The sequence below is a fragment of the Acanthopagrus latus genome, chromosome 14, assembly GCF_904848185.1.
Source record: "Acanthopagrus latus isolate v.2019 chromosome 14, fAcaLat1.1, whole genome shotgun sequence".
Lineage (NCBI taxonomy): Eukaryota > Metazoa > Chordata > Actinopteri > Spariformes > Sparidae > Acanthopagrus > Acanthopagrus latus.
This window is the reverse complement of record NC_051052.1, coordinates 21,533,229-21,549,731: the sequence shown is the minus strand read 5'-3', so window position 1 is coordinate 21,549,731 and position 16,503 is coordinate 21,533,229. Positions and strand designations below refer to the sequence as shown.

Genomic DNA, 16,503 nt, shown 5'->3' with positions numbered 1-16,503 from the left:
GACGGGCTCAGCTCACCTGGACTCACCTGTTCAGACCGTTAGGAGCTCGCCCTGATGCTGTGATATTGATCATCTGCTGCATCTCGATCAGTTTAAATGATTGCTGTCATATGAAGGAACTGAGATCGTCTACAGAGACGAGGTCTCACTCTCACAGCTTCTCCGTGATGTCAGATTCTGATGATGCTTTCTCTCCGTGCCTCGCAGTGCGCTGTCCTCCGGACCAGTTCACCTGCTCCAACGGTCAGTGCATCGGAAAACACAAGAAGTGCGACCACAACACGGACTGCACGGACAACTCTGACGAGAGCGGCTGCTGTGAGTCTGAGCTCTGACATCATCCGCCTGGAGGACGATTATTTTATTAATGAATGTGACCGAAACGTCTCTCTCTTCTTCTTCTGTGGTTTCAGATCCAACAGAAGAGCCGCCCCCTCCGCCCAACAACACCATCGGCTCCATTGTGGGCGTGGTCATGGCGTTGTTCGTGGTGGGTGCTGTGTACTTTGTGTGTCAGCGGGTCCTCTGTCCGCAGATGAAGGACGATGGCGAGACGGTGACCAACGACTTCGTGGTTCACGGGCCGTCGTCGGTGCCGCTGGGATACGTGCCGCATCCGAGCTCGCTGTCCAGCTCGCTGCCAGGTGGGACGCAGCGAGACACTCACCGTCTCACACGTCTTGTTTTATAATCACGATGCTGACGCTTGTTTTCAAACTGTCAACAGGTATGTCCAGAGGGAAGTCTGTGATTGGCTCCCTCAGCATCATGGGCGGGAGCAGCGGGCCTCCGTACGACCGCGCTCACGTGACCGGAGCGTCGTCCAGCAGCTCGTCCAGCACCAAGGGAACCTACTTCCCCCCGGTGAGTCTTTATCTCATGTCTTCCTCTACATCACCTGTGCAGCAGGTGCAGCAGGTGCAGCAGGTGCAGCAGGTGCAGCAGGTGCAGCAGGGTCCAGGTTCTTCGTGGCATCTTTCCTGGTCTTCTTCAATTAAATGGATCTTGTGTGGTTGAGGATCAGATTCAAACTGAAGTGTTGTTTTCTCTTCACAGATCCTGAATCCTCCTCCGTCTCCTGCTACAGTCCGCTCTCAGTACACCATGGAGTTCGGTTATTCCTCCAACAGTCCGTCAACACACAGATCCTACAGGTACTCACATCACACCTCAAACCACCAGTGGAAAAACATCTGGTTTAGCCTGTGAGCAGAGACGCTTCCTGTTCAGGACCAAGACAGTTAATATAAAGTAGAACGTTGAAGTTTCCATCACAGGAATGTTTTCAACAACTGAAGGAAGCAGGTTCTTCTTTAAAGGGTTCAACTATCAGATCAGCTGTGATCATATAAACATCTCTGAGACAAACAGACTCCATGTTTCTACTCACAGACAGAAAGAAGTTCATGTAGAACATTTGCAGAACAAGAAGGTCCAAATACTGCAGAATGAGTCAGAGACAGAGTTTCACAGAGTTTATAAAGTGTCTCCAGCTCAACAACTCACTAAACTGACACATTTGTTAAGGGAGTCTGGTGCTGCTGTCACTGGTTCAGTGGAACAGACGTTGTGTTCAGACATCAGCTGCTAACGTTGGCAGGTTGAGAGGGAGGCGGCCTCTGAATGTGGTGTGAACTGTCCCGTTGTGATCAGATTACTCAGGACGGCTGTTGAGCTGTGAACCGGGTCAGAACCTTCTGTGCTGAGTTGTTCTGTGTTTCTGTCTCTCAGCTACCGGCCCTACACCTACCGTCACTTCGCCCCTCCCACCACCCCCTGCAGCACCGACGTGTGCGACAGCGACTACACGCCGGGACGACGGGCGCCGCTCAAGTCCAGCGCCGCCGCCGCCGCCAAGGGCTACACCAGCGACCTCAACTACGACTCGGAGCCTTTCCCGCCGCCGCCGACACCCCGCAGCCAGTACCTGTCGGCGGAGGAGAACTGTGAGAGCTGCCCGCCGTCGCCTTACACCGAGCGCAGCTACTCCCACCACCTCTACCCGCCGCCGCCGTCGCCCTGCACGGACTCCTCGTGAGCCAGATCCCCCTAAACCTCCCCTCCTCCCCCTCCGCACAGCTCCGCCCCCTCACTGTAAATAGCAATTGTGCATATATGAGGTTAAAAATGGGAAAGAGAGACTGATGAGACTGGAGGAGACGCAGGACGAAAAAAGGAAACAAAAGAGAAACGGGAGCTGCAGAACATTTGTACATTGAAAAAGAGAAAAGCATATTTATATATTTTCTATACAGTGTTTACTGATAATGCCATAGAGGTTTGTATTAAGAAATTTGTACATTTTTTAAGAAAAAGGTTTTATTAAAATCATCACAAATATAAGTTGCCTTAAAGCAGGAGACAAACGAGGCTGAAGGACAAAAAGCACACGATGAAAACTGAACTTATCTGATGCCAAATATGAAAAACATCCACGGCTGCGGGAGGACGACCGAGGAGCGGCCATCTTGTCTGTAGTTTCCACGTCAACTGGATCAGGAGCAGCAGAGAATGTGGTACCGGGTCTCTGATCTGAAGTGACCTCCTCGTTTTACGAAGCGGTTCGTCGGATCGTGTCTGATGGATGTGAGTCACTCTGAAGCAATAACACTCTGAGGCACATATGTATTTATTCTCTACGGAAGACCACTAGGGACACTGTAAAAACATTGTTTCTGACTTTTGTTTATTCCAGTTTTAACTTCCCCCAAATTCTGACTTCAGAATTCGATTTATTTTTTCCAAAAGAAAATCTAAGTTGTGAGTTCACAGTCGGACTTTTGATCTTTCCCCCAAAAATACTGACTTTAACTTTTATTTCTTTAAAGTTATGATTGTCACATTTTTCTCTGAGAGCTTCTCTGTCACTGTGGTGATGGATCAGACCAGATGAAACACTACAGAGGCCCTGAAGGGACAAAAGGTTTCTGGCGCTCACACAAACCTTGTGACAATCGACCTCTTTTTGGTTAAATTGTTTTTATTTTTTACTGGAAACTGTTTTGTGTGGCGCACCAGAACGTGTCCTCTCTGGGCCTCCGTACAAACACTAAGACATGTTTCCGAGCAGGTCGACGTATCGTGACTCACATCCGTGGAATCGTCACGATGTTCAGACGGGATTTTAAACCAAAACGTTCGCTTGTGTTTTCTGCCGTCGTCGGAGCGTTCTGACCGCGTTCGACCCAAAGCTGCAGCCAGCACATCCTTCACCGATCCTCCATCCTGACCTGTTGTTTTTGTCCTCACTCCACCAGAAACACGATCTTGTGCCTGACCAGTTCCACATCTTCACATCCGTTTCTTTATTTTTTATGTTGTTGTTACTTTGAGGAAACACACAGAGGAAATCAGTGCCCACTAAATGCTCTATAGTATTTTTGTACCACATATTGTGTAGATAACGTATTTATAAGCTATATAGAAAATCATTGTAAATCTATCCATTGAACTCTTGCAGTACTTTTCATTCCGTCTTTTTTTATATTGCCTCATTATATTTTTCTACAGAATATCAGTCCAAACGTACGGCGACAATCTCAGATCAGTCAAATCGAAGAACATATCCAGGTTTCATCGTCTGTGGGTGTAAAGTCACTCTGATGTCGAAGGACTGTCGTGCCAAAAGACTCTTTTCTAAACGAAGTGGAGGCAGCGAGGTCGGGACCAGAAGAGACACGAGGCTCCGCGCTGTTGCCTTGACGCTCGTCAATCTGTTTTCTTTTTGTTTTCATGTGATCTGTTTTTGTGTTTGTGCTTCTCCTCACGACCAGAAATCTATTTTTCAAGGTGACCCGTCGCGTCGTCTGATCGTGGGAGGAGCCTGTCGAGAACGAAACACCAGCACGAGTCTGACAATCGTAACGCTTCACGAGTCGCGTCGGCTTAAATTCGTCAGTTTAACAGAAACATTTGGCGTCTTTTTGTTTAAACGTTTAAAGCACGAACAGATCGAATGTCTTAACGAGGCATTTTTAATTAGAGACGATTCTTCTGGTTCCTAGAATCAGAACAATCCTCTTCAAACAAACGGACTTCACTAAATCTGATCGTTTCTTTTTAGACGGCGTCTCACTTGTTTTGTTCCAGTGCAGCAAAATTTAACCAGAAAATGAAAAACACTAACTACCAGTGATGAAGCTCAGGACCGGGTGTCGATCAGAGTCCAGAATCAAGGTGAAAGAAACCCGAGCGTCGGTACCGAAGACAAAAACCTCCTCTTCTTTTTGTTTTTAAGAAATATACAGTAAAGAAAGTTCTCAAATGTTACACTAAACTAAAGCAGCCATACGTGTGATGGGATTTAGATTAAAAACTGTCGATACTGAACTTGTCATTCGTAGAAAGATCTTTAAATTTGAAATGTTCTCGTCCTCGTGTTTGGACGGAATAACGCAGCAGAATCAAACATTTGTGGGTCGAGTTTGATTCTGTTTGTAGAATCAAAGTTCTAAAAGATGTTTCAGTGTCTTTTTGGCTCAAGAAATTAAAATCTCGGGTACAAAAGTTTTTCATGAAAGAATTCGCCAATGAGCCTGTGAGGAATCTGAACAAATGATTATTTTGTGCATAAAAGATGTTGAATATCTTTTTGGGCCTCCGTAGATGAAACGATGCATCAAACTGAATCCAGTTTTTGGCTCATCTAAGAGATTTCAGGACTCAAAAATATTTTCTACCGCACAGAAAATCACAAAACCTGTGACGATGCCAAACGGACTAATATGTAAATAAATCTTTCATCAGCATCTGTCCACATCTGTCAGCCGGCTGAGCTACCTGTGGTACAATCACTGATCCACAGCAGGTGCGTCTGCAGGCGCCTGCACTCACGTCCGATACAACCAACACTTTGGGAGACGTTCTCATTCTCTAACTGCACTTTACAGGACTTTTATTTTTAGATGATTTCTGGTACAAAACTTCATAATGTCGTGCAGCAGGTGGAAAGTTGTGTAACGGTGGACGTTCGCTTCGAGTTGGAAGAGTCCGACAAGACGACAGAGGAGATTTCTGACTGGAATATTTTAAAGTGTAGCCGGCGTCGATCGTTCTCTCACCGTGCTGAGTTCAGTTCACCTCGTTCACTCCGTTCATTAGTCATCTGTAGTTTATTCTGAAGACTTGACGAGGAATCAGGTTCTGTTCTGTTCTGGACGACGTCTGTCAGCTCACTGAGCAGCTGTGAGATCAGTGTTCGGGTCAAAGACAATTTTAAACAAAGTGACAAAATGAATTGATAATAAGGAAAAAGATGTGACTTGATTCAACAGTTTAAGGTTACAGATTAATAAATTGAGGGAACCAGAACTCAAAGTTACTGATGAAATACTAAACTGAAGAAGTGACATCGACACAACACTAATCTGTCTGATGCAGAAACATTAAACTCTAAAACGTTCTGCGATGTCTCACTTCGCTCATCAGAACCCTGAGAGAACGATCGTCCTCCGACTGTCAGAAACGACAAATCAAACTTGTGAATGTGAACGCGACTGTTCGATGCGTCGCCGGAACGATCCTCTGCGTCGAGGCGGAGCTTCGACTCAACGTGGACGTTTTTGTACAGATCGAGATGAACGTGGTTGAAAAAGGGTCAAAGAAAGTAGAAATGTAAAAAAAAAAAAAAAAGATTGAAAAAGTCATTTTTTTTTTTTTTTTAAAGAAAAAGCACTTTTGTCTCCAGGTTTTTCTCGGAGGTTCGACAGGAAACAGAAGTTCTGTGTCGTCATTTTTTTGAAATGTCCTTCATCCGTTTTGCTCTCATGGTGCTTTTACGAGGACGTTTGTGGAGACGACCAACATTTGGTTTGTCGTGTTCGTTTGATTTCCACTAACTCTCCGTTTTTATACGATGACTGCTTTACCTGTAAACCCGAGCACCAGATGGACCTGTACAGCCCATCCAGCTGCCACCATAAGCTGTTGTAACTCATGAAATGCTGATTTTTTTTTTCTTTTTGTTAAATATAAAGTGAGTGAACTTTTATAACGAGTCTGTGTGCTGATTGATTTTTGTGTCTGTAAATACTGAACGTCATATCGAAGTTATTTAACATTTACGGTTTCATTTTTACAAACATGGAAACAATCAGAGAAACAACTGTCGTCTTTAAATAAAGTTACAAGATTTCTAACAACTTTTCATTTTTTACATTTAATGTAAATGGAAGTTTTAAAATCTATGTTTCATCGTAAGTCTAAAGCATAAATGTAATCTTTCTGAAATAACGTTATGTTCTTCATAAACATTGAAATGTTTACTAAAAAGATTTAATGTAAAACATTTTTAAAAATATCAAAGTAAAATTAGGTCACATTCTGTCCTTTTACATCCTTGTTATCGCACTTAAAACTTTTTTTATATTTAATAAATAATTTTACTAGTTTTGAATGTAAATGAGACATTTATGAATTTTGCATCTTATTGGGAACATCATACAGCAAACAGACAACTTCAAGATTTAAAAAATATGATTTAAAGAACATTTTAAAGGAAAATAAAAAACTAAAACATGTAATAATGTTGGTTAATTTCACTGTTTAGGTTTTGTAATTAATCTTTAGAGTAATGAGACAATCATCACATCTCTACATGTGCGTCCACAGACTGAAGAACTGATCACAGTATTGATCAGAGTATTGTTCAGCTGTCTCTAGGCTGGTTTGGATTTCCGGGAAGATTTGACGTTCGTTTGCTGCTACCGTAATAACCCATCACAGCCGCACAAGTGCACAGAATTAAATTTCACTCGGTTTGCCGCGGTGGCGCAGACTGACACGTGATGTTAGTGCAGGTGGGATGTGCGATGAAACCTGGAGGAGAACAACCCGGAGGAGGACGGTGCGTTAAGAGTCATTTTAAAATTCATATTAATGGCTAAAAGTGGCGCATCGTTTCAATCTGTCCATATTCTGAGTATTACGGTAACTCCGTAACACGCCCCTTCGTCCACTCTAAGCGCTGATTGGCCCGCTGCCGTCACATGACTAGGGAACAGCGGAAGAAGAGGACTCGGCCGCAGACAGAAGGGTGAGGAAATAAACAAAATAAAAACCATTAATTTAAACAGGAACCATCGCGGTGAGACTTTATTCAGCGGCGCCGGTGTGAAGCTCGACGTGTTAGCTAGCGGCCCCGCCGTTCTGCCGCGGTGAGGACGGTTAGCTTGTTAGCACCACGCAGGTTTAAATCACCGCGTTCAGTTCCCATTTCTGTGTCAGTCAGCGCGACGTCCGCCGACAGAAAGTGAAAATAAAGCAGTTCGCAGTGAACTGAGACGATAACGACGTCGAACTGACGGTCAGGACGCGTTTCAGCCGCTAACTGCGCTGCGTGTCGCTCATTTCTGCGCTGACGTTACAGCGTCAGCTCGTCATTAGAGGAGGTGAAGGTGTGTGATGATGATGATGATGGTGGTGATGATGGTGGTTTGTGGGTGATGGCGGCCTGACGGGCAGCAGCTCCACCGGGTCTCTGTACCGGAGCTGCTGTCTCATCGTGTCCGCCGCGGAGGATTCTTGTCTCCGCTGGTTTCTGTTGTTTGAGGCCTGAAACGGGAATTTCCCACCGACACACCGGGACGTCACGTTACGTCACGATAACGCGCTGACGTCGTGAGTGTGATGGACCGGAAGTGTCGAAATGTAAAGTAAAACCATAAATGACCCAAATTAATAAATTAATGTAGCACCAAAAGCTCTGGAATTATATGATGGGATGTAAATTAATAATTCTGTTTTAATTTACTTATTTTATTTAGATTTTATTATTTTTTAGTATTTTTATTATTTAAATGGTTATGTTTTATTTGTATTTATTGTTTATGTATCCACTTCTATTTTAGTTTGATTCAGGCGGTGAAATGTAAACAGCTTCTCACCATCAGATCATTAAGTTCACACATCAGATATATTAAACAAGTTTTTTAAAAAGTAAGTACGACTTAAAATGGAGTTAATGAAATGAATTAACTTAAACCAATTATATAAATACACTGTAGAAAAAATATGTGTAAAAAATAATACAAATGTTTGTTTTATTTGACATCTTCTGTCTTAATATTGTTGGTTCACATTAAGCACTGCAGACGTGTGTCAGGTGTCAATAAAACTCAAGTTTATCTAAATAAATATATCAAAATCAAACCGTCTGATGAAAGTGATCATGATGAACAGGTTGGGTCCTCGGCTCTGCTGGTTTATTGATGACGTCGATCGGTTGCTCTGTGATCGTTCAGCTGTTTGTGTTTGTTTCAGGATCACTCGCCGCCGACACGATGCAGAGCACCACCAACTACCTGTGGCTGATCTCAGACCTGCTGGGTCAGGGAGCCACGGCCAACGTCTACCGCGGCAGACACAAGGTAGGAACCAACAGAACCGATCGCTCACGGGTCGCTGAGCGGGTGACTGAGCGGGTCAGAACAATACGGGCCGGCTGGAATCAATCCAGGAGCCACAGGACAGACTGGTGATGAATGTAAAAATACAGAACTTTGGAACTGATGTCACTAAATAACAGCTGATCAGAACTGAATAATCTGAAGCTGCAAAGTAACTTAAGTCCTCAAATAAGGAGTAAAAGTAGAAAATGGAAGCTGGTACACGGGAACTTTAGTCAAGTAAATTGTCTTTAGTCATGTTTCATCACTGTTTGTTCTGAGAATAAGAGAATTTATATTTCCTTTTAATGTAAATCAGCTCCAGTTATCGATCATCGGTCTCCTGGATTACTACGGTTCTGGTTCGGCCCTGATCTGAACCTCTGGGTGACCATGAGCTCTCACTGCAGCCTGGTTCTGAGCAGACAGCAGCTACTTTAGTACTTAGTTCTGGGACCGGCGGACTGGAGGAGGCAGGACGAGCTGAACAGCTGTTTGTTCTCCACCTCTCACAGATCAGACGTCACTTTGTGTTTATAGTCGATCCAAAAGCGCTCCAGGCTGAAACTCCACCGAGAGGGAATTTCCCCAAACCCTCGGTCTGAATCACGAAAGTGTGGGGATCCGTCTGAACCTGGTCCTCCGTTTGAATCTGGTCTTAACTGTCATTAAACGTCAGCACCTCGGGTCCGACAGGTCGACTGTGCTCACAAAGTGGTTTCCACTGTACGTCTGTGAAAGTGTCGCGATTCATTCTGTTAGTTTGAGATTTACACAAAATGTCAGGCTACCAAAGACGAATGTTTGAAGTGACGTGTGTCTGACTGTGAGTTTGTCTGTGGAACTGTAGAAAACTGGAGACCTTTACGCTGTCAAAGTGTTTAACAACCTGAGCTTTCTGAGGCCGCTCGACGTCCAGATGAGGGAGTTCGAGGTTCTGAAGAAACTCAACCACAAGAACATCGTCAAGCTGTTCGCCGTGGAGGAGGAGGTCAGTGACGCTCGCAGCCGGCATGATTCACTCAAACGCTGCTGGTCGTCGGGTTTATCTCGACCTGCAGATGTTTGTCGACTTGTTGGTCCTGAAGTGACTCGTTCTGATAAAAACCTGTAACAGTGACGTTTCCTCCACAGCATTAAAAAAAGAACCCTGGACAGTTTCTGCAGCTGTGTTCAGTGAGTTTAACTCTTCTTCTTCTTCTTCCTCTCAGTCCAACACCCGTCACAAAGTCCTGGTGATGGAGTACTGTCCCTGTGGAAGTCTCTACACCGTGTTGGAGGAGTCGTCCAACGCGTACGGACTCCCCGAGGACGAGTTCCTCATAGTTCTGCACGATGTCGGTGAGACAGTTAGATTACATGACAGCTTCACCTTCACCTCCTGAGTCCACTAGCTTGAGGAATTCTGTTTTCACTCATTAATTGCCATCAGAACTCTGAAACATTTACCCGACTCTGAGCTGTTCTCTGCTCGGCTGCTGTGTGTTCAGTGGCAGGTATGAACCACCTGAGAGAGTACGGCATCGTTCACCGGGACATCAAACCAGGAAACATCATGCGTGTGATCGGAGAGGACGGACGCTCCGTCTACAAACTGACAGACTTCGGAGCAGCCAGAGAGCTCGAGGACGACGAGCAGTTTGTGTCTTTGTACGGCACCGAAGAATACCTGGTGAGGATACTCAGAGAACACCTGGGGAGGCAGAAAATACTGCTGTGTCCTGTTGGATTCAACCGTAGTGTCTACTTGTCTTTATCAGTCAGTCAGTCGCTCTTTAAGATGTTAGGAAACATGATAAATGTTCATCACAGTCTGGCAGCATGAAGCCTTGAACTTCCTGTTGTCTTCTTCATGTGTTTCCTGCGCAGCACCCTGACATGTATGAGCGAGCCGTGCTGAGAAAAGACCACCAGAAGAAATACGGCGCCACGGTGGATCTGTGGAGCATCGGCGTCACGTTTTACCACGCCGCCACCGGCAGCCTCCCGTTCAGACCGTTCGAAGGGCCGCGCAGGAACAAAGAAGTCATGTAAGAGGAAACGGAACGATACGGAGACATCATGGAACATTAAAACACGACACTGATGAGCTGCTCCTCCCTCACAGGTACAAAATCATCACAGAGAAACCGTCTGGGACGATCTCCGGCCATCAGAAGTGTGAGAACGGGAAGATCGAGTGGAGCACGGAGATGCCGGTGTCCTGCAGTCTGTCCAAGTAAGACACATTTACACCTGCACACACACTGAAGTCTGGTTCTGTTCTCACCTGGAAGATGAACGAATTTTACTTGTGGAGAAACATTTTTAAAGCAAGTGTTTACAGTGTTTGTGTGTGTGAGTGTGTTGATTCTAGTCTCTGTTGGCATCAAAAAGTTAGATTAGAATTAAGATGGTACGGTTGCTGGACAGACAGAAGTAATCGCTCACAGAGCCTCTCAGCTGATATGGATCAGAACCTCTCATGTGTGTTCTGGTGTTTCAGGGGCCTTCAGAGCCTCCTGACTCCGGTGCTCGCCAACATCCTGGAGGCCGATCAGGAGAAGTGTTGGGGCTTCGACCAGTTCTTCGCCGAGACCAACGACATCCTGCACCGGACCGTGGTCTACGTGTTCAGTCTGCAGCAGGCCACGCTGCACCACGTCTACATCCACGAGTACAACACGTAAGACAGGAAGTCACGACCGCACGACCATGTTGTTTCTGTTAACTTGGTTACTATTTTATAAAACTTATAAAAATGATTTCAAAATATTTTAAAAAATGTCTTGGAAAAACCTTCATTTAAAACATGTTTTGACTTCATTCTCTAAATGTTTCGACTGCATTGTTGAAATAACTTGATGATCTACCTGAACTGATCAGGAGTCAGTGTGGAGGACAGTCCCAGCATGCACTGGGCCACAGCAGGCCTGTTCTGATTCAGACCTGGACCTGGACTGTTTCTTCTAGTTTTGCCTCTGGATGTAAATTCCGTCAGTGTGTATCTGACGGCTGCTGTTCTTCATGTGTCCACAGGGCGGCGCTGTTCCAGGAGCTGCTGTCCCGCAGGAGCAGCATCCCGCTGCACAACCAGGAGCTGCTGTACGAGGGCCGCCGCCTCGTCCTCGACCCCAACCGCCAGGCCAAGACCTTCCCCAAAACCTCCAGAGACAATCCCATCATGCTCGTGAGCCGCGAGTCCGTCGCCACCGTGGGCCTGATCTTTGAAGACCGTACGCAGCTTCCTGCTTTTATTCTTCTGTCTCATGACTCGTGTCAGACGTGTTTCTGTCTGAACTCCAGGAAGCTTTAATGATTTAAACACTTTTGTCTCCACAGCGAGTCCTCCTAAAGTTCAGCCTCGCTACGACCTCGACCTGGACGCCAGCTACGCAAAGGTACTGACGTAGCAGCATGATGATGATGGTTTAATGATGGAGGACTGAAACATGTTGTGTTTGATTATTAAATGTTTGTTGTTGCTCTGCAGACGTTTGCTGGTGATGTTGGACATTTATGGAAGACGTCAGAGTCTCTGCTGGTTTATCAGGAGCTGGTGCGGAAAGGAGTTCGAGGTTTGATGTGAGTTCACTTCAGTCTGTTTTGACCTCAGTGACTCAGATATGCAGATGAGTTTGCAGCGAGTCGTCCAGCAGGTGATGCAGCTCACTTCCTGCCTGCTGCCAGCCTGGATTATAAACACGAGCTGGATCAGAATATTCAGCTCCATGACCTGTGATGAACAACGTCAGATTAAACCCAATAAAACAGAAAGACGCGACCATGTTGAGACTTTCTCATCAACAATGACTGAAATGTTACAAACACAAACATGCAGGTAACAGCAGTGTGTTCATGTGTCCAGTGAGCTGATGAAGGAGGACTACAGTGAGATTCTACACAAGAAGTCTGAAGTCTTCCATCTGTGCAACTACTGCACACAGATCCTGGAGAAGACCGAACAGCTGTGAGTGACACACACACACACACACACACACACACACACACACACACACAGTGACACTTGTCATCTACCTGTCTGATCGTCACATGACTTCCTGTCGTGCAGGTTCGAGGTGTTGATGCAGGCCAACATGCTGTCGTCAGAATACGACGAGATCTCAGACATGCACAAGAAAGTTCTCAGAGTGAGTGCTCGCTTTATTCTTCATATCGAGCTGGTTCATGAGACTCTACTGATCAGCCACAGAGGCCCGTTCACACCTGCTGACATGAGAGACCCGATCACTCACTCAGGTGTTCTGTGACCAAAAACATCAGAAGTGATGGAAAAGACGTGTTTAGTCTCTGTTGGCCTGCCAAGGTTTGCAGCAGATGTTTGTCAACACACCGTCTGTTTGAACTGAACCAGCCACACGTCATCACCAGACTCCATTAACAAATGTGGTGATTTTAAGAGTTGTTGAGTTAAAACAAACTTTATAAACTCTGTGAAACTCTGTCTCTGACTCATTCTGCATTATTTGGACCTTCTTGTTAATTCAGCAAATGTTCTACATGAACGTCCTTCTGTCTTTGAGTAGAAACATGGAGTCTGTTTGTCAGTGGTGGGGAAGTGATCCATGTTCACATCAGGTGTGAACAGGCTCTCTGTGGTCCTGTCGCTGTTTCTGGGTGTTCATGACTTGTTCTGTATTCTGGTGTGTGTTCAGATCTCCAGCTCTTTGGAGCCGATCGAACGAACGACACAAGACATCAAGAGTAAGTTCCTCTCAGGCAGCCTGCTGACCGACGGCTGGACACAACAAGTGGGGACGCACCCCGAGGACAGGAAGTAAGGCTGCGTGTGTTTACGTGCAGTGATATCTGTAATCTGTGTGATGTGTGTGTGATGTGAGCTTGTCTCTGCAGTGTGGAGAAAATCAAAGTGCTGCTGGACGCCATCACAGCCATCTACCAACAGTTCAAGAAGGACAAAGCAGAGAGACGTGAGTCCACAAACACAAACACAGGAGGCTTTACTGAGACGCATCATCATCATGCTAACATGCTCCCAGTTAGAACTGATCTCAGTGCTGTTTATTCAGCGTGTTCAGATACTATTAATCATTCTCTGAATGTCTTTGAATCAAAGATCAGTAACGTCACATTTGTGTGTTCAGGTCTGCCGTACAACGAAGAGCAGATCCACAAATTTGACAAGTAAGTAAACTGAACTCAGTTTTTTCAGACGTCAGCGACACAGAAACTAACGACGATGTATCAGGTCCAGACGGAGGGAGAAGAAAACAACTTCATTCACAACAGAAACTCTCCCTATAAATATACTGTTTTTTTTTAGGGGGAAAAAAGACTTCATACTTTTTATTTCCAAAATGTTTCTTATAAAACGGCCACTTTATTTTCTTTATGATTAAACTTGTACATTTACAACAAAAGAAATTCACTTGTCTTTCTCAAAAAAAAAATCATATTTCTTTTATCTCTTTGCAACAACTTAATTTTACAACTTAATTCCAAAAAAGTCACATTTTTTTCCCAAAGAAAATGTCTTTACAACTTAATTTTCCACAAAAAATGAAAAAAATATTTATTTTAACATTTTTTCTCAGAAAAAAACATAATTTTTTTGTCAAAGAAATGTAACTTTTTTTCATCTTATTTTCCCCCCAAAAAATCTTAGGAATTAAAGCTTAAGTAAATTTAAAAAAGACAATTTTTTCCCCCTAAATGATTTTTTGTGAACTTGCTGCTGTATTTTCATAATATCTGGTCTTTGCTCTCATAATTAACTTTTTTTCAGGAATATTAAAAATGACATTTTTTATGTCAACAACCCTTAAATGTTTCACTGCTGCTGTAGTTTCTGCTCTCTGCCAGCAGAGGGCGGCACATCAGTGAAGTCTGACGTGTGTGTGTGTGTGTGTGTGTGAGACAGGCAGAAGTTGGTCCTTCACGCCAGTAAAGCTCGCTCTCTGTTCACGGAGGAGTGCGCCATGAAGTATCGCCTCTTCATCTCCAAGAGCGAGGAGTGGATGAGGTGAACACGCTGCACACACGGCGACAGGAAGTGGGCCTGATGTCTCTGTTGCTAGGCGACGTGTGTGTTGACGCATGCTCGTGTTTGTGTTTGCAGGAAGGTTCATCATGTGAAGAAGCAGCTGCTCGGCCTGTCCGGTCAGCTGATCAGCATCGAGAAGGAGGTGACGATGCTGCTGGAGAGAGCCATCAAGGTGAGCTGCACCTGCACCTGGTCACATGACCACCAGTGTCAGCTGACCTGAGAGCAGCTTCACATCGTGTGTGTGTGTGTGTGTGTGTGTGTGTGTGTGTGTGTGTCCAGCTGCAGGAACAGCTGCCTCAGAAGGTTCTTCCTCTGGTGTCCAGTGGGATGAAGTCTCAGGCGTACCTGAGTCAGAACACTCTGGTGGAGATGACTCTGGGGTGAGTCTCTGCATCGTCACTTCATTCAGCAACATTTTTGGTAAAATATGAGTGTGTAAAGTAACTAAAGCTGTCAGGTAAATGTAGTGGAGTAGAAGTGTTAGTAAAACACGTTACCTCAGTCCTGCGCTGGCGAGTAACTGAGCGCCTCCATGTTGTTTGTCCAGGATGAAGAAGCTGAAGGAGGAGATGGAGGGAGTCGTCAAAGAGTTGGCAGAGAACAACCACTTCTTAGAAAGGTCAGACACACACACAAACACACACGTTTAGCTTAGCTTAGCTTAGCTTAGCTTAGCACAACCCGTTAGCCTCGGGTTCAGAGTGTTTTCACACTGACACGTTGCACCGACCTCGTGAGGCTGTGGTGCATCCACAGAACTGACAGCTGATGAGATGTTAACGTGTTCTTGGTCCTTCAGGTTCGGGACTCTGACGCTGGACGGAGGCCTGAGAGGTTAAGAAACGGAGTCTCGCCGCAGCGTTCGACTTCTCATGAAGCTGCTGTAAATATTCTGTGTGTTTATCCTGTAAATAATGTGAGACTGAGATGAAGCTTTTTGTATGAACAGTTCTTCATTCAGAACAGTTGGACCTGTTCAGGAATCGTTACACTGCTGCAGATGAAACGTCTTCGCTCGCTCCAACATGTTTGGATCTGGTGACGAGAGAAGGAACAACTGAAGAACCTTGACTGAACCCTGACACACAGCAGGCGCCGGCTGAGTCCAGAGATCCGTTAGAAACAGAACTTTCCTCTTGATTTAAACAATTTTTAGAATTAATTTGGAGCTGAAGTCGTTTCAGTGCTCATCAGAACCTCAGTAACATCTTTAACTCATTCTAAGAACATTTTGTCAAATATTTCAAATTAATGTAAATGTGTAAATTAAGAACTATATAGTTTATTAATGACGTCGTCTTCAGGGTTTAGTTTGTTCTCTTCTATCAAACCTGGACTCAGATCAGAGTGTGTGTTGTGTGTTTGGGCTTTCAGGAGGAATTCAGGGTATTTTAAGGGATTAAAAGTCAAAGTGATTGGATTATACCACAGTAAGATATCCATGATAGATTTCTGCACCGAATGAAGGCTTGAAAGGATCTCCTTTATTTAACAAAGTCACATTAAAGGGTTTAAAATTTATTTAAATGGACCAAGTAAGACAGAAGTGTCATCTAAATTGACACATTCTGAATTTAAGGATGACTTTAATGTTATTTTGTGAATTTTAAATCCTTCAGCTGTGCAGAGAATCCATTAAACCTTCATCTGAACCCTTAACGACTCTTTAAGATACTTCACTGTTAATGGGGATTAAAGGCATTTTAAAATGCTGAAAATTACTGATTGCATTTGGCATTTGTTTATAATTTAAAGGCTGATCAGTAATCAATTTAAACAGTTTCTTCTATAAGTATATTATTGTCACCTGTTGACTTCAGACACTGGTCAGTTGAAACATTAGGAAATACCTCCTCACACTCGTATCGCTCATCTTCATCTTTCTCTCTCGAAGATGTTCATGTTTCGTTTTGTCAGTAATCAGCAATCACAATGCTCAAGGACTGTTTGAAAAACATGTAAATAAAGAAAAAATGTGATGAACGACGTCTGAGTGTGTTCTGTGCCTACGGAAGCCCAGAGGGGCCAAATGAAGTGTTTCTTCTTCTGCTGTCTGTGTCATTTTCTCTCTTGTGCGTTTGTGACCCAAAAACTGGTGAGAAAAAGTTCAAC

The 16,503-nt window shown here is 44.5% G+C and overlaps 2 protein-coding genes across 4 annotated transcripts in view; both read left to right on the top strand.

Moving 5' to 3' along the window:
* Positions 1-5,631, top strand: part of lrp6 (low density lipoprotein receptor-related protein 6) — a 36,082-nt gene extending 30,451 nt beyond the window's left edge. Inside the window, exons 19-24 of one of the 2 annotated variants that reach the window (XR_005078913.1) lie at positions 208-318; positions 414-644; positions 728-864; positions 1,057-1,154; positions 1,732-2,586; positions 3,511-5,631. Coding sequence is in view for 1 of the 2 variants with exons in the window: in XM_037121673.1 (XP_036977568.1) it covers positions 208-318; positions 414-644; positions 728-864; positions 1,057-1,154; positions 1,732-2,038 (884 nt within the window). In the remaining variant the exon portion in view is untranslated. Of the gene's footprint in view, positions 1-207; positions 319-413; positions 645-727; positions 865-1,056; positions 1,155-1,731 lie in introns of both variants that reach the window. The other variant, XM_037121673.1, reaches the window with a different exon arrangement.
* Positions 5,632-6,894: 1,263 nt separating this feature from the next.
* On the top strand, positions 6,895-16,377 carry tbk1 (TANK-binding kinase 1). Of its 2 annotated transcripts, none has more exons than XM_037121732.1 (21): positions 6,895-7,033; positions 8,260-8,366; positions 9,235-9,375; positions 9,596-9,725; positions 9,875-10,056; positions 10,254-10,414; positions 10,492-10,602; positions 10,870-11,049; positions 11,403-11,599; positions 11,706-11,764; positions 11,857-11,948; positions 12,232-12,333; positions 12,436-12,514; positions 13,040-13,161; positions 13,239-13,315; positions 13,490-13,529; positions 14,266-14,367; positions 14,464-14,560; positions 14,671-14,771; positions 14,939-15,010; positions 15,191-16,377. In XM_037121732.1, exons 2-21 carry the CDS (start codon positions 8,280-8,282, stop codon positions 15,228-15,230), a joined length of 2,172 nt encoding a protein of 723 aa, XP_036977627.1. In that variant the 5' UTR covers positions 6,895-7,033; positions 8,260-8,279; the 3' UTR covers positions 15,231-16,377. The 2 variants fall into 2 exon arrangements, with proteins under 2 accessions (XP_036977627.1, XP_036977628.1); XM_037121733.1 differs by lacking the exon at positions 6,895-7,033 and adding an exon at positions 7,180-7,394.
* Positions 16,378-16,503: the final 126 nt, after the last annotated feature.

Excerpts from the sequence above, each read along its gene's own strand:
- tbk1 (XM_037121732.1), top strand. The coding sequence starts at position 8,280 with ATGCAGAGCACCACCAACTACCTGTGGCTGATCTCAGACCTGCTGGGT. Across the intron at positions 8,367-9,234 it reads TCTACCGCGGCAGACACAAG|AAAACTGGAGACCTTTACGC; the intron begins GTAGGAACCAAC and ends GTGGAACTGTAG. Across the intron at positions 9,726-9,874 it reads CATAGTTCTGCACGATGTCG|TGGCAGGTATGAACCACCTG; the intron begins GTGAGACAGTTA and ends CTGTGTGTTCAG.